At 41.3% G+C, this 26,546-nt stretch overlaps 1 protein-coding gene across 2 annotated transcripts in view; it reads right to left on the bottom strand.

Annotated features, from left to right (window-relative positions):
* LOC136836056 (PHD finger protein 12) overlaps window positions 1-26,546 on the bottom strand; it is a 156,786-nt gene that overhangs the window by 73,846 nt on the left and 56,394 nt on the right. For both annotated transcript variants that reach the window (XM_067099952.1, XM_067099953.1), the window contains exons 6-7: window positions 19,549-19,681; window positions 6,705-6,875 (exon numbers count right to left, since the gene is read on the bottom strand). In XM_067099952.1, the coding sequence (XP_066956053.1) occupies window positions 6,705-6,875; window positions 19,549-19,681 (304 nt within the window). The remainder of the gene's footprint in view (window positions 1-6,704; window positions 6,876-19,548; window positions 19,682-26,546) is intronic.

The raw sequence follows: 26,546 nt of genomic DNA on the forward strand, positions 1-26,546 counted from the left end.
AGGTAACAAGGAACTATCCCAACAATGTTCTAGAACTCATTAAGTTTTATGCCCACTTGACATGAGAGGGGAGGTGGGCGGGTTTACTCATGTAACTACCAGGTAAGTATAAGTAAAACCTTATTTTATCATAAAAATATTATTTTTACTTATAGAACTTACCTGGTAGTTACATATAGCTGATTGGCACCTTAAGTGGAGGTGGGACCATGTCAGCCACATACATTGTTAGAAATCAAAACATGAATTTTAGTTCCTTACCTTGAAAGATTGCTGACTCAGCGGTTACTGCCTCTGTAGTCTGCTTATCCCTCGATTGTATTGACAGGATATAAAGGATCCGGGTGTCAGATACAATCTGTTAGTACTTGCCGAGAGGACAACGCCGTGACGGACAAGACTTAGTATGCCCTTGCTCTGGGCAGGTAGTACCAAATTAACAATAAGGGATCACCTCTATCACCATAATATTAAAAATTAAAAACTTTCAACCACAAACTTAAAAAGACTGTAGGTACTCCTAAACCATTAAACATAGTACCTACAGACGATGCAACCAAACCCAATTTCCAACATCAAGGAGAAAATGTTAGTCGGATAGGATTGACCCTCTTTCTCCCTCACCCACCACCGTGTCAGTAACCACTAAAGGCCCTAAGGTACTGCCATTGTCAAAATCTGTCTTCAATTCTGACAAGTAATGCGATACGAAGACCGACTTACATCGCCAATACGTAGAATTCACAATCTTTTGCACTGAGAGATTGTGCCTGAAAGCTAAAGATGTAGCTACAGCTCTTATCTCATGTGCTCTCACTTTCAGAATTCCCGTGTCTGAGTCCTGACAATTCCCATGGGCTTCGAAATAACTTCTCTCAGAAGAAAGCAAGAGCATTCTTGAAAGTGGTCTTGTCGGGTTTCTCACAGAACACCACAAGTTCTCCGAAGAGCCCCTGATTCCCTTTGTTCGGTGAATATAGAACTTTCAGGCTCTCACCGGGCACAACAATCTCTCTTGTTCTCCTTCTCCCACAAGATCTGAAAGGCTCTTAATGCTGAAAGACCTAGGCCATGGTCTGGACGCATCTTCATTCTTCGCTAAGAACCTAAGAGAGGAAGAACATACAGCTTTTCCTTGAGCGACCCCAATAGTTTTGTCCTAGGCATGAACCTCACTCACCCTCCTGGCTGTTGCGAAGTGCTACTAGAAAAATAGTTTTCTTAGTCAAATTTCTCAACGAGACATTTGCCAAAGGTTCGAATTGATCTGAACAAATCCATTTAAGAACGATGTCCAAATTCCATGCTATTTGTTTAGGAACTTTCGTCTCGAGGTATTAAAAGACTTAAGTAAATCCGTTAGATCCTGATTGTTCGAGATGTCTAGACCTCTGTGCTTAAATACCGACGCAAGCATTGATCGATACCCCTTAATTGTGCTCAAAGACAATCCTTTTTCCTTATAAAGGGATAGCAAGAACTTCGCTATTTGATTTAGAGAGGTTTTAGAAGACGAAACTCCATGTCTATTGCACCAGTCTCTAAACTGACTCCATCTTGCCTGGTACACTGCGTCCGAAGACTTTCTTCTGGGTCGCAGAATAGCGCTGCAACCTCCTTTGAAAAGCCTCTCTTCCTGAGGAGTCGCCGACAGTCTGCAGGCGACAAGCCGTAGAGAGAGGACAAGTTCTGATGGAACCTCAGGAAGTGGGGCTGTCTGAGTAGATCTTTCCTCGACGGGAGGATCCTCGGAAAATCTGCAAGAGAAGGAGGAGAAGATCTGGGAACCACTCCTCGATGGCCAGAATGGAACAATTAGTGTCATCTTGGTGTTCTTGTGGTTCCTGAACTTTTCCAGGACCTTCCTGATAATTTTGAAAGGTGGAAAAGCGTAAAGTTCCAGGCAATCCCAACTCATTGTCATTGCATCCACCCAAAGAGCCTTGTCGTCCGGATCTGGGGAGCAATATATGGGGGGAGGCATTTTGTTCTGTCTGTTGCAAACAGGTCTATTAGTGGACAACCCCACAGATTCCACAACTGTTTGCAAACCTGCGGATGTAAGGTCCATTCCGTGGGCAAGACTTGATTCTTCCTGCTTAAGAGATCCGCTGTTACATTCCTCTCGCCTTTTATGAACCTGGTCAATAACGTGACCTCGTTCTCTTCCGACCATTCTAAAAGTTCCTTGGTCGTCTGATACAGGGAGAAGGAATGAGTGCCCCCCTTTTTTTTTATATAAGCAAGAGCTGTTGCGTTGTCTGACTGAACTAGAATTACCTTGCCTTTTACCTCTTGTTGAAATTGCATCAAGGCTAGATGTACCGCTTTCAGTTCTTTCACATTTATGTGCAGTTCTTTCTGTTCTTCCTGCCACTGGCCCGAACATTCCTTGTTGTCTAAAGTCGCTCCCCACCCCTGATCCGGCGTCTGACAAGAGTGTGAGGTCTGGGTTCTTGATATAAAGAGAAATTCCCTCCTCTAGTCTTTCTCTTGAATTCCACCAGACCAGCTCCTTCTTGATCCGATCTGAGATCTTGAAAAGAAAGGAACCGGATGGGTTTTTATGTGGCCATTGGCTTTGTAGATAAAACTGCAGAGGCCTCATCTTGAGTCTCCCCAGTTTTCGAACTTCTCCATCGAGGCTAAAGTCCCCAGCAAGCTCATCCACTGGTTGGCTGAGCAAACCTCGCGATGTAGAAAGTCGTCTATCTTCATTAGACAAGACTCTACTCTCCGTATTGATGGAGAAGCCCGAAAAGACAGAGTTCATCCTCACTCCCAAATAAACTATCTGTTGTGATGGTGAGAGGGACGATTTCGGAACATTGACTAGTAGACCTAGTTCCTTTGCCAGAGATAATGTCTTTATTAGGTCCTCCACACATTTGGCTTTGGAGTGTGCTTTCATAAGCCAGTCATCCAGATACATTGACATCCTTATTCCTTGCAAGTGAAGATTCTTCACACCGTTGACAGAACTCTTGTAAACACCTGAGGTGCAGTTGACAGTCCAAAACAAAGAGCTCTGAACTGGAATACTTTGCCTTGGAAAACAAACCTCAGGAACTTCCTTGATTCCTGATGGATTGGAACATGAAAGTACGCATCCTGGAGGTCTATCGAGACCATCCAGTCGCCCGGTTGAAGAGATGCCAACACCGACTCTGTCGTCTCCATCGAAAATTTCATCTTTTTTTACAAAAACATTCAATGCGCTCACGTCTAGAACTGGCCTCCAACCTCCCGACGCCTTGAAACTAAAAAGAGGCGGTTGTAAAACCCGGAGAGCATGGGGTCGGCACTAATTCGATGGCTTGTTTCCTTAGTAGTGCTTCTACTTCTTCTCGAAGGGCGCAAAACTTCTGAGAGTCGTTGGAGTACGCTTGAAAAGTGACTGGAGCGTCCGACAAAGGGGGCTTTAGTTGGAATGGGATGGAGTACCCTTCCCGAATCACCTGTAAGGTCCAAGGATCTTGAGTGACCTTTTGCCAGGCCTCCGAGAACGACTGGAGTCTGGCAGCTACTGCTGTGTGGAGGACAGCACACTCATTTCTTCTGTTGAATATTGGAAGGTCGAGTAGAGGATTTCCCTTTCCAACGGAACTTGGAAAAGGGCCGAGAAGTAGACTTGCCCTTGAACGTCTTGGAAGTGTCTGAAAACACCGAAGTTTTGGCGGAAGTTGCTTCAGGAGTAGTCTTCTTTGGTTTCTTTGCTGACTGAGCCAAAAGGTCCTGTGTTGCTTTTTGCGTGAGAGCTTCAGCAATCTCTCAAACTAATTCCTTCGGGAACAAGTGGTCCTTCGACAAAGGGGCAAAGAGGAGAGCAGACCTCTGGTTGTGGGATACACCCTTCGCCAAAAAAGAGCACCAGAGTTGTCGTTTCTTCAGAACTCCGGTTGCAAAAACCGAAGTTAGCTCCAAGGCACTATCGCATACTCCCTTGTCTATGCAGTCGACCACCAAGTGAAATCCGTCAACTGCGCATCCGAAAGTCCCAATTCTTTGACTTTCCTAGCCAGAGCCGCCACTGACCAATCTAGGAAACTGATGACCTCCACAACAGCGAAAATACTCTTGAGAAGATGATCCAACTCCGATTGCGTGAAGAAGATCTTCGCTGACTGAAGAGCTGTGCGACGACTTGAATCCACGAGACTGGAGAAGTCCCTTGAGCGGAGGCAGACACACCCAAGGAAAAAACGTTCTCCAGTCTCGTACCACATGCGGCTGCGATGAGCCAATCTGGAGGGTGGAAGACAAAACATACTCTTGCCTTTGCTCTCTTGTCTGAGAGCCAGGTATTAATCTTCTTGATAGCCTTCCTGGCCGAAATCGCCAATACTAGGCGTGTAAAAGGAGCTGGATCCGAGGCATTGTCCCTCTTAAACTGCGATCTGGAAGATGCCGTAGTCGAAGGCTTAAAAGAGTTCCTAAAGTTCTCAACGAAAAACTTGAGTAACTTCTTATAACCAGAAGATTTCTCCTTGATTCCTGGAATGTCCTCTTCCATTTCTACATCTTCTTCATCTTCCTCTTCTTCAGAAGACACAGGAGACAATTGGTGTGCAGGAACTGTTTCTTGAAACTCCTGACGAAACATAGGTCGCATGGAATCGAAAGTCTTGCGACCATGCCGACGTGGCGCCGAATCTGCCAGGTGTGGCGCCGCGCCATGCTGAAGTGGCGCCGAATCTGCCAGGTGTGGCGCCGCGCCATGCTGAAGTGGCGCCTCGCCAACAGAACGTGGCGTATCCGGAGCCAGAGAAGAATGCTGAAGCGCCTGGTTGAGCCTCTTCACTGGTGCATGCGAAGTGGGAGGCTCTTGCGCCAAGACTTGTGGCGCATTCAAAGGAAGCGCCCGCAACAGGTGCTCCCAAAGCAGCACGAGCGCCACAAAAAGAACTGAATAAGATCCGTCAATTTGTCCGTAACTTGAGCGACAAAACGGGGATCTTGTTGACCGGTAGTAGGAGGAGGCTCTATCTGCGATGAAGCTGGACGAGATGTAGACACTCCTGGTACGAAATCACGCTTATTACTAGCAATGGTACGTGTAGGTTCCTTCCCGAGGGGCGAATCCACTGAAGAGGAGGAGGAAAAAGCTTCAGGATCCTCCCAGAAGCTACAGCCCGCTTGTGGATCCGTCAACGATCTTTTCTTAGGAATCGCTGCAGGAGAGATGGCGCGAGACCTCTTGAGAGGGCGAGAAGAATGCTTGAAGCGCCCACTTCGAGGGGAGTCAAAGAATCAGCACCACTAGAAGAGACATCCCCAGCAGCGCCTTTTCTATGGCGCATGGAAGCATCCTGGGATTGCACAACAGGAATACTTGAGGGGCGACTGTTGGGAGCAAGCCCCACTCGCCTCCTTTCGGCTTTCGACATGCCCTCTCCCTGAACCAGGGGAGTCCGACAGAGGTCTAGACCTGGGAGAACGAGTGGGCCGAACAGACACCTCCTCCACTAACACTTCACTCGAGGAGCCAACTTTTCAATGGCTTGGCCCATCGTCTGGATGGCCGAAAGCACTGCTGAAAATTTAGTGTCCATCTGGACTTTTAACTCTGACACGGTGATAGGATTGGGATCAACAGGGTCGGACAAAGGAGAGTTAATAGGAGAGGGGTTAACAGATTGAATTACCTGCCCTACGGACTTAGCAGATGATGACCTCTGCGAAGCCTTCCTGACTCTGTCCTTTTCTAACTTTCGTAGATATTTCTCTAAGGCTGACCATTCATCCGTTGTTAGATGCATACATTCCTCACATGTATTCTCTAAATTACAAAATTTACCCCTACATGAAGAGCAAACTGAATGGGGGTCGATAGCCGCCTTGGGCAATCGAGTCCTACAGCCTAAAGCACAATACCTATACTGAGATCCAGAATCAGACATATTGTACACAATGAATTAATTCCAACCACAAATTGCAAAGCGCTAGCTAGCAAAAAACCACAAAGAAATACTTAAGTATAACTTGCAGACAAAAAATTCAACCAAGAACGAGACCGTGTTGCCGGTCTCTCAGCAGAAAACTTAATGAGTTCTAGAACATTGTTGGGATAGTTCCTTGTTACCTATAGAGGGCGCTGGTAGAGGGATCACCTAGGTGTTTATAGCGCTAGCGCGAAATTTAAAATTCTGCCGTGACGTCAGAGACGACAGCTATATGTAACTACCAGGTAAGTTCTATAAGTAAAACTAAGATTTAGATTACTTATAAAAAATGAAAAAGTAAAATGACTGTAAGAATCGAGTTTGAATAATTAATGAAATAAAAATAAAAGTAACAATGAATAGTGGAGACCTGTTTAGGGAATCCTATTCAGATGTTAACAACTCTGTATGTGGCAAGTACATGACGCACAATGTGGCACATGTGTTCAGCAACTACCAACCTTCCTCATGCTATTAGACAAACAATGACAATGCTTGTGGATATATAAGGGACCATGAATATGGCATATATAAAGGTGGGGTTGTGATGAAGCAAATGTAAATCAAATATTTTAACTTATGAAACCCTAGAACCAAGAAAAGATGCTTGATAAGGTTTTAATAGTTGATAAGTAAACAATGTACCATATAAACTGAAACATTATTCATATATGCACAACAAAAAAATGAAACAAGTAAGCACTTCAAATTGAAAAATTCTGACTTTTTTAAGACTGAAGTATAAAAATTATTCTTACTCACTCGTATTCTAGACCTGAGTGCACGTTTAACTTTAAAACGAAAAGGTGGATTTTGTCGATGGCACCTCTGTAGAAAACTTAGCCGCACTGCATCTTGGTCAACAGGAGCATTAAATTTATCCCACAACTTCACTCTTTCACTCAAGCTATGAGATGTCAACAAGGCAGAATCCTAAAAAATATAAAAACGAAATCAAATTACTTAACAAGGCCAGAATTTTGGAAGTGAAGCAGTCACATTTTACTTTTCAGAGCAGATATGTATAAAATGTATATATCTTATGTCTGCACCTTCAGTGCTTAATTTGATGATTCTATCAAGTCAAGAGAAAAATACTGTGAAAGAAATAACATACATCCAATTCATCCAAACTCTTGGACATGAAACTCATTAAAATTTAATTTTTTACCTATGAAAATAAACACAAAAGTTAAGAGAGTTGGTCCTTCCTACACAACAAAGATTTTATCTAATGATGTTAACTCAGGAAAAGATAAGTTCCTAAAAAGAAAAATAATTCTTTCAAACAAACCAAATATCCGTTTCTTATACTTAGCTCCTAGCCCCTTCAAGTACTACAAAACTGCCCAAATCTATCACTTCCTCTTAAAAGATAAAAAGCAGTCAGTTGATAATTCTATGATTTTTCTGTCTATTTCTCTTACCTTAACCATTAACTCCAAAAAATCTACAGGGCTGAGAGGTGGGAACTCATTATAAGTAAAGGGTTTCTATGAAAACATTCTTTTATTGTTCCTTACAAACATGTCATTTTCAGATAAAATTAAGTTTCATATAAACTTACCAAGTAATTACATAGCTATAGTTTCAACTCGCCTGGCAGTCTTTATTTAAAAAAACCACAGTACCACTTTGATAGTTTAGTGTAGGTGACAAGCCCCGCCCACTAACGGGAGAACTGGAATTGACTTAGCGGAAAACCTCATCCTGTGTGTGCCATATGTCCATGAGAAGGGAGGAGGGCGGGTTCCAATTCTGTAATTACTTGCTAAGTGTATATGAAACCTAATTTTAACATGAAATTAAATTTTCATATAAGTAACTTACCAAGTAATTACATAGCTGAATCCCACATTGACAGGAGGTGGGATACATGGACATATTCTACTAAAAAACATCAAGTACAGTAAACCCCCCGTATTCATGAGGGATGAGTACCACAACCCCCACGAATAGCTAGAACCCGCGAATACTTACAACCCTTCTAAAAACACTAAGAACTGCCTATTTTGATAGTTCAAACACACAAAAAAAAACCTAAAAATGCTTATACAGGTATTAACCTACTGATGATGGGGTTAGGTTCCAAGAAAACCATTGTTTGTTGGAAAAAACATATCTCAAATATAGCCTAGCCTACACTAGGGTATTCGGTACCATGTATACATATATGGTTAAAGTTAAGTATATCTTAGTTTAACCAGACCACTGAGCTGATTAACAGCTCTCCTAGGGCTGGCCCGAAGGATTAGACTTATTTTACGTGGCTAAGAACCAATTGGTTACCTAGCAACGGGACCTACAGCTTACTGTGGAATCCAAACCACATTATAGCGAGAAATGAATTTCTATCACCAGAAATAAATTCCTCTTATTCTTCACTGGCCGGTCGGAGATTCGAACTCGCGACCAACAGAGTGGTAGCTGAGAACGGAACCCACTCGCCCAACGAGGAACTTATACATATATGGTAGCCTAGCCTGCACTATAAAGTATATTCTATACATACATGGTATAGTAATTATTAATATCAGCTAATTCTGGAGGTTCATGCAGTGACTTATGATAATTCAATACAAAGAGAAATTGAACAACAAATAAGAATTAGCTCAACCTACACTATGGTATATCGTTACATATACAGTAGCGTTGCCTACATTATACTGTACTCTATATTCACATATCGTACCATATAAACATCAACGTTACGAATATACATCTTTTCCATGGATCTTCTAAAATGTTATGCCTTAATTCACTGTATCCAATAATATTGTACATATTCTTATACTGCTTTTGTATTATAAACTGCGATCATTGCGATCAATGTTTTGGTTTGGAAATTGATTACGCGGTAAGTTTATTTTGATGTATTTAACTTAGTTCAGAGCGCTTTTCATTCCTCTAGTTAGCGTAAATGAATCTCTAGATACTTTATTTATATGGGTCAAGGTTATTTTTCATTATACTGTACAAAGTGTTTTTAAGTCGAAATGTGTCATAAATACGTCTCGTTGTGAAATTAATTTAGCTGTTTTTTTCATTAACAGATGATGTTGGCCGTTTGTTTTGTGTACGAAAAATCAAGATTCCATTCGCTATTTTCACTTGATTACATCATAATACGAGCTTTATGTATTTATCGTTTATCGGTGTAAAAATAGCAGTAATGTGTTCTCTCATGCCAGTAGCTTTGATTAAAATACTTTCTCTCCAATTTTAATTACAGTTGAGTTTCACCCATGCTGCCGATGCATGATAATTTATAGTCAATAGCAGCTTGAACACTGTTTTCTTAGATTCAGCTACAACTTGCAGCATAAGTTTAGCAGTATATTTCCTTGCTGATCTTTTATCCATGCCGAATAAAAGTATAATGTAAAAATATATCAGTCCTATTCTACTTAACGTCATTTATACTATAACTTATGGTAACTGTGTATTACCGTTCAATGGTTGAAATACAAGCAAAAGGGCTGTTGTTATCGGATTCGGTGATAAAACAATTTTTTCAGTTGGTTCTTTATGGCTGTACGCATTTACGCAAGAGTATAACGTTACTAACAATACTTTTATCACTCTCCGTTACTTTTTTAACTAAAAGATAGGATAAAGCGTTGGAGGAAAAGAACCTGGTCTGTTGAAATTTGGTCTCTATTGCTACCTGTTTGTACGCTGTTGGCTGTGCCTGCGCGAAGCTTAAAAATATTTTATAAATATTGTCGTATTGGTATTAACTGCTTACCACATTGCAAAACTGAATTATTGTAAGGTGAACTATCGTAACTCGAGCACTACCTGAGTATTTTAATAGTTTTATCACAATAAGTGCATTTAGTCATGAAAATGAGACGAAAATACAGTAATTAGTGAATATTTCTCAGTGAAAAATACCGTGAATGGGCCGATTTTCAGTGAGTAACGTGTATAGGCAGTCCCCGGTTTACAACAGGGGTTCCATTATTACGCCGCGCCATTAACCGAAAATCGTTGTAAACCAAAAAAATCGTCAAAAATCCCAAGAAAACCTTACTTTTAGTGCTTTGGGTGTATTGAAAACGATGTAAACTGCATTTCTATTGAGTTTTTCATCGAAAAGACCTCCAAATTTTGATTATTCTGCCATTTTGGAGCCATATTTCTTCTGTAGGATCGGTATACGACACGTCGTAACCCTGGAATATGTGTCCTAAACTGGGAAATAATTTCTGATGAATATATTTGAAAAGCGTTGTAACCTCGTAACGTCTTAAGCCGGGCCCATCGTAAACCGGGGACTGCCTGTATATGTTCCATAGAGAAATCCACGAATAGTTGAGTCCGCGAATCATGAGACCGAAAATAAGGGGGGTTTACTGTAATAGTAGTGAATTTGAAATAAAAAGTTTGGTAGCATTGAAACAATGCTTGTCGTTTCCTTACCTGGTAAGAGAGCTACCACAGGTGAAAACTGCCTCTGGTTGGTGCTCATCTTAACCTGTAGCGGCGTGGCAGTTGAGCCGTGGGTTGCCTCTACTTAAGTGGGAGCTTTGCAGCAGAGGATAGGCCTGAATGGTGGTAAAGCATACCGGGTGTTTCGACATTAGAGCCCCCCCACCCCCCTCCAAAGAACAAATGGAAGGTTATGAAGTTTTCTGCTATAGCCTATCTCCAAGTACATTATTTTAAGTTTCTATTAAGCTATTTTTCATTTTATATTTCTCGTATTTTCAGACTGAGTGACGGAGTTTGATACAGCCATGGCTAACAACTCAGAGGAAATCAGATGTATTGACCGAATCCAGGCTATAACCTTCAGAGAGGCCAGGGATGCTGGCACATCCTTCATTTCACATTCCTGGATCGTTATCGCGAAAAGAGTGAGAATCTTGGAAGGCCTGAAGTCCTTTCTCAGGAGTCAAAAGACATCATAGCTCAGGCAGTGGGTAGACCAAGAAAGTCTTTACGTAAATTGGTGCTTGAACTAGAAACAAAAAGGGGAAAGAAGAGAAGTTATAGTGCTGTATATCGTGAGTTGAAAAAATCTGGTATCAAGCCATTTCATGTTACCAGCAAACCCAACATCACTCAGCAACAGAGAGAAGACCATGCAGCAACAGAGAGAAGACCATGCATGGTTTTGTGGTTCATTTCTTAAAAGATTGGGATGAAGCTGACTTTCTCCATGTTGCCGCATCAGATGAACTCTTCATTTACACAGTCAGGAAACCAAATCATAAAAATGACATCATTTGGGCTGCAAAGTTGGATGATATCAGCGATGACGTGTGCTATTGCTAAGTTGTGAAATTTCCTGAATGTTTGGAAATTTTTCTCTGTTTCACAGCCAAACGGTTAATGTGGATCATCAAAGAAAAAGGACAGTCATGGAATGGCGAATACTTCAGAGAAACTGTGCTTACTGGTGGAGTATTTCCTTTCCTCAAAGATCCTGAAAATGTGTTATCTGTTGAAGAAGTCACATTTTTGCATGATAAAGCACCATGTTTCAAGGCTCTTCAGACACAGGAGCTGCTTCGAAACAGTGGTATCGATTTCTTCTCATCAAGAGAACTTCCAGGTAGCTCCCCTGACCATAATGTGTGTGAAAACATTGGTAGTATCTTAAAGGATTGTGTTGAAGCGCGCACAGTGAACTATGATGGTATACCAAGCCTCGACAACCTGCGAAGAGAGGTGACCAAAGTGCTCAGGGAAATGGAGTTTGAGTCTTAGCTTTTTTGTGATTTGCTGAAATCATACCCCTCAAGAATGCAGGCTGTGGTACAGGCAGATGGAGACCACACAAAATATTAAATACTCAGAGAGAAACTTAAATAAATACCTGTTCTGAATTACTTTTGTTTTTGTCCATATCAATTTTAGTTTATGCTGAAGAGGGGGGGGGGCCTCTAATTTCGAAACACCCTGTAGACAAATGCCCTTGCCCTGGGCACAGTACCAATATAAAAAACAAACAGGCAACGCTTTCACTCATGCTGAAAACACCACAACCCATCCACAGAGACTGGTGGGCACTCCAGGTACACTGTACCCCCTGGCTCCTGAAAATTCGACACCTTACTTCAAGGTGAAGAGATAGTAGGAGATAAAGAGATTCCCATGCTTCCTGCCCCAATACCATGCCAGCCACTGAAAATGGCCCCAAGGTACTGCAGTTTTCAAACACTGTTCAACTTCTTTCAAATAGTGAGGCACGAAGATCGGTTCGCACTTCCAGTGGCTGACTGTAGAACGGAAGCTGTGGACATATGTGCCTGAAAGCTAATAAGGTTGAAACTGCCCTGTCATCATGAGCTTTCATTTTAAAAGTAGGCAAAATGTCCTCCTGAATCTGAGAGTGTGCCTCAGAAATGAAGTCTTCGACGAAGAAGGACAATGCATTCTTAGTCAGAGGGCAAGACGGGTTCTTGACAGAGTACCAGGGGTTACTGGATGGTCCTCTGATCTTCTCGGACCTGCTCAGGTAATAACTTAAAGCCCTAGCAAGACAAAGAACTCTCTCTTCTTCTTCAGAGCCAAGGTATTCGTTAAGGACTTAATGGAGAAAGAACGGGGGGTCAGGGCTTGGAAAGGTCCCTGTTCTTGGCAAAAATCCAAGGGTAAAATAGCAAACTGCATCTCCTTGTGAAATAACCTACCCTTTATAGATGGCTTGGAATTCGCTAATATTTTAGCAGTAGCCAAGGCACGAGGAACGGAGTCTTTCGAGTAAGGTTTCGCCGAGAAGAGGAACTGAGGGGTTGAAAAGAGGGACCTGTCAGTCACTTCAACACTACGTCCATTAAGCTCTGGGACTGATGCAAAATTCAGGATCCCTGTTTAAACACAGAGCTAAACACAGCTCGATACCCCTTAATGGTGGAGGAGGAGAGATTCCTAGATCTCCGTGGGTAAAAGAAGGAAATCCGCAATTTGGATCATAGATGTCTTAGAAGAAGAGACGTTGAATATGAAGCACCAGCTTTGGAAAATCGCCCACTTAGCCTGGAAGACGCGGCTAGGAAATTGACGCCAGCATCTTGCAATAGCCTCTGAAATGCGTCTTGAAAACCTTTACACTCTGACAAGCTTCTGGGCAGTCTGAGACCTGTCAAGACAAGAGTGGACAACCCTTTGGTATCTCTCAAAGTGAGGTTGTCTGAGTAGAAACGGTTTTTGGGGAAGGAGTTATGGAAAGTCCACCCACAACTGTAGCAGGTCCTGGAACCATTCTTTCATGGGCCAGAACAGGGCTGTGAGAGTCACCGTAATGTTGTGATGAGTCCAAGGCTTATTCAGCACTTCCCTGACCATGTTGAAGGGTGGAAAGGCATAGAGGACCAAGTAGGACCAATCTAGCAGGATGGTGTCTGTTGCCCATGCTAGAGGGTCCAGGGCCGGACAAAAAAAAAAAAAAAAAAAAAAAAAAAAAAAAGAGAGAGAAGAAGAGAGAGAGAGAGAGAGAGAGAGAGGAAGGCGATGGTTCCTTGAGGTGGCAAACAGGTCTAATGTCGGCCTGCCTATAGTTTAGCAGATTCTGAAAGATCATGGGATCCAAGGCCCACTCGGTGGGAAAGACCTGCTTTCGAGAGCTCAGTTCGTCCATCACAATATTTAGTTTGCCCTGAATAAATTGAGTGACTAGACTCAATTGATTTTGATCTTTCCACAGTAAAAGGTCTCAAGCTGTCTGGTAGAGAGAAAATACGTGAGTGCCGCCTCACTTTCATATGTACGTTATGGCTGTGGTATTGTCTGAATGGACTACCACAGTCTTGTTGTGAACTAGGGCCAAGAAGCACTGAAGCCCTAAGTGAATTGCTTTCAGCTCTGACACTGATGTGAAGGTTCTGTTCTTCCAGCGACCACATCCCGGAAACTTCCCAGTTCCCCGAGAGGACTCCCCAACCTAGAATCGAGGAGTCTGAATAGAAGTCTAGTCTAGGTCTGGACTTAGAGGATGAAGGGCTTTCCTTCTGAAGTCTATGTTCGGAATGCCACCAGAGCTGGTCTGACTTAAACTCCGTGTTTATGGGAAATGTGTAGGTGTCTGCCTGTTTCCCTGTCCCCGTTGGTCTTGAGGTAGAATTGCCAAACTCTCATATGAAATTTGCATAACTTGACAAACATTTTGACGGATGACAGAGTCCCCAGTAAGCTAATCCACTGATGGGCCGAGCAAGACGAAAGGGATACAAACTTGTGGACTGTGTGAAGGCATCTGGTGATTCTCTTGGCAGACAGAAAAGCCAGAAAACTTCAAGAGTTGAGACTCATTCCCATGTAGTGGAACTCTTGCGATGAGGCCAACTGGGACTTCTGAAGGTAGATGATAATTCCAAATCCTGAGAGAGGTGATGTTCAAGTCCTTCGTGCAGTTTTCCCTCGAAGGGGATCAAAGAGGCAAGTTGTCCAGATATACACTAACATTTATTATGCCTATAAAAAAGAAGTCATTTTTTAGAGGAGTGAGGACTCAAGTGAACACTTGAGGTGCCGTAGAGAGGGCGAAGCAACGAGCCTGAAACTGGAAGATTTAGCTGACGTCGGGCACTCAGGTGGCACTGGGAACTCTGGCGATGCCGGGTGCTCCAAGAGGCGAGCTGACATGGAGTGCCTCAGAGAGTGTCCCGGAGTCCGGATGGATGGGGAAGTGGAAGTATGCGCCCTGCATATCCAAGGTTGTCATCCCACTGCCCTGGTGAATGGATGAAAGGACTGACTGATTCGTCTCCATCTTGAACTTCGTCTTCTGGACGAAGAGATTGAGAGCGCTTATGTCGAGGAATGGTCTCCAAACCCTGATTATTTGGGGACCACAAACAGACAGAAGTAGAAGCCTTCTGAGTTGGTGTCCTCGACTTCTTCTATGGCTTTCTTTCAAGGTGAATGTTCTTCCGAGCCCCTTGAGAAGGCCGTCAAAATGATGGGAGAAGGGATTAAAGGGGCTCTCTATGAACGGAATGTAGTAGTCCTCCACCAGAACTCTGACAATCCTCTGTTCTGTCCCTCTGATACTCCACTTCACTCAAAACTCAAGAAGACTGAATTCCACTTATGCACAGAAGATTTCTTCCTCAAGGACTTGAGCTCCTCTTGATAGAACTGGCCGAGAAGTGGACACTGGAGAGGGCTCTAGACTGGACTTGGCCTTACTCCCACGAAAGGGATGTAGCTGGAGAGGAGACTGTCTTAGGAACACACACGGATGAATCCTTGGGGGCATCTGGAAGAATGTGCCAGAAGTCAACTTCTATTGGAGATCTGATTTCTGGTCCTGAGTTACTTCTTTAGTGGAAAAGGAGCACCATAAATCTCTTTTCTTCAAAACGCCCAAATGTAAAAGAGCCGTAAGTTCATGAGAGCCATCCGTGATGGTCTTGTCCACAAGAGAAAAGACTACCAGCCAGTCAGAGGCAATGTCTCTAGCTAAATCATTGCCATCTTTAATCTTCTTGGCTAGCACTCTCACCATCCAGTCCAAGAAACTGAAAACTTCAAGCAACTCCAAGAGGTCAAGTTCTGCCGACAAAAAACATAACTTTTGCCAATGAAAACACAAAGTGTCGGGAAGAAGGAGCTTCCCCGGTGGTGTAAGAAAGAAAATCCTACAGATTAAGTGCGATGGAGGAAAAGCGAAGGAGGCCTTCCCTTGCTCCCTCTTAGCAAACAACCAAAATTCAATCTCCTTGAGTGCCTTCCTAGAGGACAAAGAAAACACCACTGTGGGGAGCCTAGGTCTGTCATCTGGGTGGCTCCTCATCAGGAAGGCAAGACCGGGGCTAGCTGGAGCCAAAAAAGGGTAGGAGAGCTCAGCTGCAAATATTGAAGGAGAGCTGCATAGGCTACGAGACCCACAGTCGGAACTGGGCACTTGGCCCTCTGAGCAGAAGACTGATACTGAAGAGTTGGTTGGTACTGGGCACTGGGGAGCTGGCACTTGGAGCTTGGGAGCTGGCACCAGGCGCTTGGCAACTGATGCTGAGCGTTCAGGAGCTGGTGCTGGGCGCTCGGAAACTGGTGGCAGACGCTCAGGAGCTGGCATCGGGTGCTTGTGAGGAGATGGGCACTTGAACGAAGACAAAAGGAGCCTGAGAGGGATTGTTGGGCGCTTGGGAGTCAAATATTGGTGCCCAACAAAAGTCAGCTCAGGAGAAAAATACTCTGAACTGTCCCATGTGCTGCAGGATGTTTGAGGACTGCGCCCAGCTCTCTAAACTGTTAACTGGGCAGCAGAGAAGAGCTGTCAGCATCGCCTGTGTGCCTCTTCAATGGACAAGATGATTCTAGAAAGTGCTTGCAGTGCTTCCAAGTCCGGGATGGAGCCTAGAGAGTCAGACGACAACTGGTGCACATCCAAGATGCCTCTCCAGCAGCCGTCTGCCGAAACCTGGGATACACATGCAACAGGTTCGACTGAGGGGGCAGCAACCCGTGGGCAAACCCCACCAGACTCCCTTGGACTTCCGGCATGTCTTCCCCAAGGTTTAGGGGAGCAGGACAGAGATCTTTGCCTAGGAAAACAGGTAGGACAAGAAGCCACCTCCTCCACTTGCATAACACTGTCTTCTGCCAAAATGCCTTTCCAGTGACTGTCTCCTGATACCTGGGAAAGTGCAAAAGATTCGACTGAGGGGGCAACTACCCATGGGCCAACCCCATCAGCCTCCATTGGACTTTTGGTGCATCTTCTCCCAGGTTTAGGGGAGTATTACAGTGACCTTGATCTAGGAGAACTGAAGGGACGAGTAGCCACCTCCACCACTTCACTGTACTCTCCACTAGGTTAAAATCTTATTAAACCTAGACTTGAGACTGGCAATGCGAGGTTCGGAAGCAAGGGAGCGAGGTGTGGGAGTAGGTGGATTAAGAGTAGGAGGGCTAGTAGCAGGAGAAAAAGCAGGAAGGGGGGAAGAAGTAATAGCAGGGTTATCTTCTACCCTAGGCTTAGCTAAGAGAAGCACATTTCTCGGCGCTAGAGGTCACATGCTTCTTCCTCTAACTAACTTCTCTAGATGAGATTTAAGTACCTTCCACTAAAGCTCACTTGGCACCAGGCGCTTGAGAGCGGGTGCCGGGAGCTCGGGCAATCATTACATTCAGCACCGATTCCTCCTTACTACACTGTTGTACCCGACACTTGCTGCAAAAAAATATGTCTCCTTACTACAAGGGTCACCTGAAGATTGATCAATCTGTTCTGCACCTTCGCTACAGTAGTGAAAACTAGATGAACTTAAATCAGACAGAATAACAATAAAAACAGGAAAACTGATCCTCAAAGCTAACAAAGACTGAAGGCTACTCAAAATAGGCAATAATACTTTACCGAAATCCAGCCATACAACCGAAAATCAGTAAACAAAAGCTGCAGCAAACCCTAGATGTCACTCCAGAGTCGGCAGAAACAGAATTAGGTTTTCTGCTAAGTCGTTTCTAGTACGGGAGTTAGTGGGCAGGGCCTGTTACCTACACTAAACTATTGAAGTGCTAGCAATTTGTTAAATAAAGGCTGCTGCGCGAGTTGAAACTATATAGCTAGGTAATTACTTTGTAAGTTACTTTCATGAAACCAGTACTTATATTTATCCCAATTCTCAATTTACCGGAAAGGACTGAGCTGTTTAACTCCTGACAGGCTAACTCAGATCCACTGTTAGTCTTGGCCAGAATAGTGCTTGTTGGCACAGTGGTAGAGTATAAAAGGACTTTTGGCAAATGGGCTGTGTTACTTGTCTATAGCAATTATCGCGGTTTTCCCATTCACCCTTCTCACACATGTGGTAACAGCAAGTAGGTTGGCCATTTTCCCCCATTATTCATTGGTCTGTGAAAACACCTGGACACTCTTGCTGCTTTCCAGAATATTTTTGAATCTGTGGTGCCATTTTGGAGAAATGTTGCAGAAATCAGCTGAGGAAAGTCAAATGCATACTCTAAAAGGTAGACCTAACTGTTGAATTTGCTAGCCAGTATATCTCACAAGGTGAGAATTTTTTATTATGTTACTAGGCTATGCATTCTATGCTCCTCTTCTCAATTAACAAAGTTGTAAATCTCAATATTTAGAAATTTTGTTATTGAAACTTATACTATAATTTAATGGTTTTTTATTACAGTATATGTAGACACTTCTAGTTGACTGGGTCAAGGGAAAATTTTTTAGCATAAGTCTCAGTTATTAAATGACAACCAGGAATTCCAGCACTGTGCTTGACTGAGAGCTGTAAGCCAAGTGTCCATTTTCCCTATGCAATACTGTAATTTAGAAACAATTTAAATGAATTGTGTACTACAGAAAGTTCCCCATTCATCTTTTGTGTCAAGGGGCTTTTTGAGTGGTAGAAGAAGGGAAAATGCATTCGGGGGATCTACTTTTAAAAGGTATATCACTCCCCCTCTTAGTGATGTCACACCCTATCAAGAAAATTTCTCATGACATTTTTACTGCAATATAAAGTAGAATATATTGTTCTGTATTGGTCAACCTTATCAGATTAATTAAAATCTCAGCGATATCCAATTAATAAAAGGTAATACAGTATTGGCACAAGATAAGTGATAATACTTTGGAATATAGTGCCAATTAATATAGCCTACAGCTTTTACCTGGTACTTCAAGTTTGATCTGTTAAACAGTCTAACAGCCAACGGAAAGAAATACAGGTAGTCCTTGACTTACGATGTTTCGAGTTGCAATATTTCGAAGTTATGATGCCCATACCAGTTATGATATTTCGAAGTTACGATGGTGATACCAATAGCGTGTGATTTTTGTCCGTTTTAAACTATTTAAAAAGCAAACTTGTTTAAGATCAGCATGTCTTCCAAACGTTCAAGAGAGTCTCCTGCTGGTGGTGTGATGAAGAAGAGGCATTCCATTACTTTAGAGCAAAAAATTTTAAAGAAATCACAGTACAGTATAGTATATGTATAGATTATATAGTGTAGGCTAGGCTGCCTCTGAGTTACATTATTCTCAAGTAATGATGGGGTCTGTAACATATCCCCATCATAACTAGAGAACTACCTGTAGACTGTTTTTAGATACCATTAAGTTTTTCTCAACTGATTGTAAGGAAATATTTTAATAAATAGTTCTGCTTAACGGATACTGATGTGTTTGCTGCCTATCTTATAAATATAGCTGGCTAACATCCCATATTCTCAAATTCTCCCATGCTTTTGTTTCTTTTATCACTACAGGGCTGCTATTAAGTAACTGCCTAATATCAGTTTGGCTGTCTTAGAAAGACATCCTTCTTTTAATGCATGGTCCTTTCAAGCACATGCGGTTTAGTTTAGCAGCTCGTTAGTTTCAAATATAGGTTCTCTGATATAGGCCTCATTACCAACTACCACTGGCAATACTGTGTAAGTCTACACATAATTTTAGATTGTATTTTAGAATAAAAAAAAGGGCTAGCATATTTTCCCTTTATTTGCCAACCAATTTTATTCTGAACCCAGGGAGGAACCACCTTAACTGCAAGAGATGAAAGCTCTCTACTTTCCTCAATAGCCTTTCCTGAGGTTATAGAAAATGAATTCAAAAGGGAAAATACCCTGTCTATACTTAGTTAAGACAATGCAATTTAAAAATTTAATATAAGTTTATTACCAAAAAATGTTGCGGATGATTTGGACACATCCACTTCCCCATTGGAGGTGTTGTTAACGGTGGATCTAAACAGTCAAGGTGGAAGAAGAGTGGGCAATAATCACACGGTACCAAGGGACCTACACGGCAACTCCTGAAAAAGGAAAGTTTTTTATTTGAGTTAGATCCTTCATGCAAAAGTGGAAAATAATATGTACACACATTAGTTTACCATATACAAACTGTATAACATCACCTAAAGGTTGCCACTACAAGCTAAGTTATTCATTGGGAGGTTGGGTACCGTTCTCAGCTGGCACTCTGCTGGCCCTGCGTTCGAATCTCTGACCAGCCAATGAAAAATTAGGGGAATTTATTTCTGGTGATAGAAATTCATTTCCCACTATGATGTGGTTCGGATTCCACAATAAGCTGTAGGTCCCGTTGCTAGGTAACCAATTGGTTCTTAGCCACGTAAAATAAAATCTAATCCTTCGGGCCAGCCCTAGGAGAGCTGTTAAACAGCTCAGTGGTCTGGTTAAACTAAGGTATACTTAACACTGCAAAAACCAATACAGTTCACTAATTATATGATTACTGGAAAAAGCAAGTTATTTTCCCACATACTAAAAACAATACTGAATATGGTTCCTGACAGAACGCAGTCATGCACAGTAACCTTAAATAAACCAAAACTGCATACCCATACTTTACCATACATGAGTGTATATATATAAATCCATTAAATAATAATAATAATAATGGTTTTTACAAAAAGTCAGAGGAAAGACTAAGTTGTAAACAGTGGCACTTGAAATACTAAAACTACTGAAAGTGCTAATAACTAATTCTCAATAAAGCAATAACTTCTTCAATCTGTCCTGTTGGCTTTCTTTTTAGCATATTTTTGTTGCTTTTTCTTATACTGTATTCTACTCTGCACTGCTGTCCATTTCCTTCAAGCTCTAAATGCTGGACAAGTGTGATTAGACACACCCTATCTAACATGAGTTCCAACACAAGTTGGTCCTATAAGCAACTAGCAATTATTTCAGTGCATGGCTTCCTTTGTAAATTACCTCAACAGAAGTATATAAACTTAAAACAATTAGCTTTGCTTAATTTTTCCTTTAGGCAAACTTACCTATTTACAGTCCTTAGCTTCATCATATGAAAGAAAAAATGTATCTTAATCTGTTCAAAACAAACCCATTATATATATACAGCCTTTTCATTTAGCCAAAACAAAAAGGTTTTGGAAGCTTAAGTCAATAACAAAATAAGAAAAGGAAACTGCCGTCAACCAGTAGCCTTGAACATCCAAGAGTGAGCTCAACTGTTCCAACCAAATTCTTCCATTATTCTTTGTTTGTCTGGGTCTCAACAGCTCATTCCTGAACTCCCCAGATGCTATTTGGATTTTCTGTTCTGGAATCACTTGAGAACTGCTATCATTGCTTTTAATTTTTACTTTTTGAATCTCATCTGTGTTTCTGCTATTTGTGAGGCAAGTATTTGGCTATTTGTGATGCAAGTATTTAGTGAGATGTTTTTTTGTCTTTAAAGGTTGGTATCATCAAAAATCAATAAACTTTTAAAGTACAGTATCTTATATTTTTCCTAGGTATACAAACGAGAGCCTTTTTTTTATATAGGAGCATCCTTCACCACAAACTGTGAGATGGTCCTTGAACTTGGTAACAAGGTAAGTAACTGGTGTTCTGGGGTACATGGAGAACACCTCTCACTCACACAATGTCTCCAAGCACTTTTTCTTTCAGCCTTAAGGATAAATAGGGTGGTTTAGGTGGGCTTTGGCTTGTTCACCTATGAAAAATTCAAATTACTTTAAAAATATATCTGTTCCTAAAGAGATAAAACTCATTGCCTTTTATAAAGGAGACCAACTACTTGAGGTGGGAGTTTGTCTCTGTCAAATGACTGTAAGTTGGAAAACCCCACCTGAAATTGCCATGATCCCAGTTGCTATTGCGAGCAAGGAATGCAATGACACCCATGACTTCCTAATTAGTCTGGTGAACTTAGCTCTCTCAAACAGGGAAAATGTTTCATCACCCACAAACCTAGCTGTCACCTAATGGTGTCTCCAGACCCAACATTCCTGGCCAGGGGAATCCCCTACTCTTCTACAGGAACTCAGTACTACAGATAAAATATATGTCTGGTCCAAACACTCCAGATTTATCTAAGTGTAATAGTAAATGTCCTAGATGGTCCTCTTTTCTTAAACTGGGTTACAAACAAGCCACTCTCTCTGAATGGGCAGTGAATTTATGTTAGTATCCTTAATTACAAAGGCAAACCCCCAATCCTTTCCTAAGTCACATGACATCCGAAAGGTTAGTACATTGCTGGCTTTTGAAAGTTTTCTTTCAAATCAGTCTCTGAGTTTACAGGGTGGTTATCTGCGGCAGTATTCCTCTAACAATAATGCCCATGGGATCAAACAAATTTGACCACACTGTGCGTCAGCAGGTGGCATGGTAATTTCTAACCCAATAAACACCTTAGCGAAAAGTGAAGAACCCTCATGGTGCTGTGGTAATTCTGAGATATTGCCAAGGTAAGGGGAAGAGGCAATATTCCTGCATCCCAGCCTGACATAATTAGCTAAGTCACTGTAGAACCATCTAAGTAACTCATATATTGGTTCTTGTTTTTTTGTCCCTAACAGTTAACCGTAATAGGTATCCTGAATAAAAAAAAAAAAGATTGGTAATAACTTATACGTCTTTACCATGGACCATTTTTTTTTCTTGTCTTGGTCACTGAGATTCCTTGATCAGGCCATTATGCTAACTGTCAATTTATTTCATAAGCTAAATTTTACTCTGAGGATGAACAGCTGCTATGCTATCTAAAACAGGTTTTAGCATAGGAAAAACCTATTTTTGGTAGCCTCTACAAGTCCTCAACCCTCCCGTTTTCCCTGACGAAAAGGCAGTTGCCACATCTGTGTGAGAAGGGTAAATGGAAAGACTATTGTCGATGCTGTAGGCAGGGGACATAGCCCTCCCACCTCAAAATATTTTATACTCTATCACTGCATTAACAGGAACTATCCTGGCCAAGAGCAACTCAGATCTTTGATACCAGCTGGTCTGTCTTATGGAGCCCTGGTGGGACCATAAGGTTAACTCCTTTGAGGACTCACAGCATTACCAAAAGGATTTTCCTATATCAGAACTTGCTTTCTAACAATGCTTTCTTATGGATCTTTACATCCCCAGCTGGAGTAGCTTCAACCCCAGGGGTATCAAGAATCTGGTAGGAAGAACAGTAATAGGGTCAGGAAAGACAGAGGATGAAAGGTTAACCAATACAGAATCTTATATTAATCTACCCTCATCTAGGTCAGCATTGGTATTTCTTCCTATGTTTACCAAAACATTTTCTCCATAAACAAATCACTTGTTTGGCCAATACAATCCTCAGCAGGAATGGCCCATTCCATCATAATTTAACTGAAGATAATCCATTCACAAAGTCTTATGCTCCACATATCCTTACTAGATTCTCAAGTGATTAAATTGTTTTTAACAACACTTCATCAACAAACCATAAATCTTTAGTGTGAAATTTCTTTAAACAGCAGTGTTCTGAGAACACAAAATAGCAGTGTTCTGAGAACACAAAATTCCCAAAATGGCAACAAAGTACACAATGCGTGAAAGGCTAGAAACTCACTTGAGAGGGCACAAAATGGCCAGTTATAATTTCGATGAATGCCTGGGAAGTTTTACTGAAATAATCATTATTTGAGACGCTTCTCTCAACGAATCTTTGTAGGTTTTTTGAAGATAATAACCTGCTACCAGCATTACAGTTGGGATTTCATAAAGGCCTTGGTACTTGCTATGCACTTTTGTCAATATCTGCCATCTTGCAGAGTGCTCTTTATGAGGGTGCAGAGGCATGCGTGGTCAGTTTAGATTTTAGTGCAGTGTTTGACCACGTGAATCACAAAGCACTTATCTGCAAGCTAAGATTGCTGGAACTGGTTGGTCTTTTATTAATATCTACAATGAATTTTTTATGGACAGAACCAAAAGGTCTGTGTTGATGGCCAGTATAGTAATGTCCTTTCAGTTGTGTTCTCAAGGTCATGAGTTAACTATACTAGTGACATGTAGCAAAGGCTGGTGAACAAACTGAATGCATATGCTGATGACGCTGCTCTTCTGGAAGTTGCTCCTTCTCTGCACCTTAAGCCTGTGGTTACAAAATCCCTGAATAAAGATCTAACATGTATTCATGACTGGGGTAGGCTTTAGGGCATAAAGCATAACCCTACTAAACTCAATCTTGATTTATATATAAAGGTACAGTTTTAAATGTCAGGTTTAACTTTTCATTAGAAATTAACTTTTGAGAAGTGTTTATAAAAATAACACTTATTCCTCTGCTTCTCAAAAAGTTGGGACCCTGCAGAAATGTTTTGGAATGTTTTACGATGAAAATAATACATCTATGTGTTTTAGATCTTTCTTTCTTCCCTATATGGAGCACTGTTCTCCAGTGTGGCCTTTGGGTGCTGACTCTCAACTAAAACCCCTGGATAGTTATGTCATTGGTCAAGTTTATTTTGCCAATTCTTAATGTGAACTTGTGGCAAAGACTTAAAGTGAGTTCACAATGTTTGTTGCATAAAATGTACTACAATGTCAAACATCCTCTGCACTCTTCTTTACCTGAAATAGCTGTTTCTGCTGCTGCAAACAGTGTGTCATTTTCTAGTATCAGGGTTAATACTACTCAGTTAGCTGGGAGTTTTATTTTGGCTATAAATTAAGTGGAATAATTTGTGTACTGCATTTGTGGAGTCTTCTTATTTCCAAATGTTTAAGAGAGGAGCAAATTCATTCCTGCTTTCTGCTGATGCCTCCAGAATTCATGTGCATCAGTTTCATTTTCTATTCCCTCATATTTAATTATGTTCCACCTTTTCTTTTTAACTTACTACTCTTTCAGGAATGATTTCCATTTAGAGCCCTCTTGGGTTTACAGTCAGTTGATTCTGTCCATTGAAGATTTATAGAGCGAAAGAAAGAATAAAAGAAAGAATAGAAATACTTGTGTGGCTGTGCAGTTAATGAATCTGCCTTCAAGGATATAATGAAAATTAACTTCCTTTATAAGACCCACAAATATATTCATTATCAAATGAAAACCTAGCAATAATCTCATTAAAGATTCATTCGTACAGAGCAAAAAGACAGCACAGCAGAAACAAATACAGATTAGCACAGTAACAACACACCTGCGCTAGACTAGCTCAATAAAGTGGCTGTGCAGCAAATTACACTATACCGAGGTTTTAAATTTCTAAGTTTTAGTCTAGTTATATGCTAATAACTTGCAATTCCTTATTAATCCATTCCTAGACATGCAACTTGAGTTGAAAAACAACCTAGGTTAAATAAACCCTAGACACTTCCTCACTAAGTATGCCATGACCAGTGTTAATACGTACACAAGTCATTCAACAGCTAACATTTTACAGTTTTTTTAAATAAATTTATATCTATATATATCTCTCTCTCTCTCTCTCTCTCTCTCTCTCTCTATATATATATATATATATATATATATATATATATATATATATATATATATACACACACAGGCAGTCCATGGTTATCAGCAGGGGTTCCATTCTGAGGGTGTGATGATGACCGAAAATCGCCGCTCACCGAAAACCAGCGATTTTTGGTGATTTTTGGGGCTTATCAACGCCGAAAAGCGCTGATTTTCAGTTATCGGCACCTCTGTTAGGTATATATCAGCGCCAAAACCCAATAAGCCGAAATCAACGATTTTCACCACCGAAAATTGCCGATTTTCGTCACTAGACAAGCGCTGTAAAACTGGATCGCCATTAACTGGGACTGCCTGTATATATATATATATATATATATATATATATATATATATATATATATATATATATATATATATATATATATATATATATATATACACACACATACAGACAGCCCGGGTTATGTGGAGTTCCATTCCTGAGGTGCGAAGAAGTCGGAAAACGACATAAGAGAGAACACCATATTAAAAAATTTATAAAAATGAAAGAGTGATGAATTCCTTACCTAAACAATTTATAAAAATGAGACTGTTTGCCCAGCACCCTTCATGGCAATATGTCAAGATGAATGACAGTTGGGCCTAAATGCCTCTTATTGTACCAAAAAATAAAAGACTGGGAACACCACAGAATTATGGTAAAATCTTACCTAATTTATTATATTTTACTATATTTTCCTAGTTATTGAAATGCAAAAAGTTATAACTATAGCACGGAAAATATGAAAAAATGAATGACAAAGTAATGTCACGTTTATCTATAAAACTATACAAAACAAATACACATACATGTTACATATGTATAAGAGAGAGACTTATGTTAGCCTGGGGAAAGAAGCAGGTTTTTAAGCGTTGCCCTGGTAATAAACCAGTTTTCTCACATCCTTATAGTGAACCCTCCAGGTGGCTACAGCTACCTAAACCAGTTTTCTCACCTAGCTACGGTACCCACAGCTACGCTGCTCAGAAACTAGTTCCAGTCTTTCGTTGCTTACAGCGCCGTAAGACTGAAATGATGTAACCAGTAACCAATTTTTTAATTAATATACAGTGGACACCCCTTTATTTGCGGGGGATGCGTACCAGAACCCCCACGAATAGTTAAAACCTGCGAATAAGTTAACACCCCCTCCGCCTCTAACAGCGATTCGGTTTTATAGGGCTTGTCTAGCGACAAAAATCGGCAATTTTCGGCGCCGAAAATCGCCGATTTCCACTCATCGGCGCCAATAATTGGGTATTGGTGCGATAACCGAAACCCCCGAAAATTGCCGATTTTCGGTTATCATCACACCCTCAGAAACGGAACCCTGCCGATAACCAGGGACTGCCTGTACTGTATTAGTATTATTAATATATAATTTCAAAGTCATCTTAAACATTAATACCTTTAAAAA

This window comes from Macrobrachium rosenbergii, chromosome 56, assembly GCF_040412425.1.
Source record: "Macrobrachium rosenbergii isolate ZJJX-2024 chromosome 56, ASM4041242v1, whole genome shotgun sequence".
In the NCBI taxonomy this organism is placed as follows: domain Eukaryota; kingdom Metazoa; phylum Arthropoda; class Malacostraca; order Decapoda; family Palaemonidae; genus Macrobrachium; species Macrobrachium rosenbergii.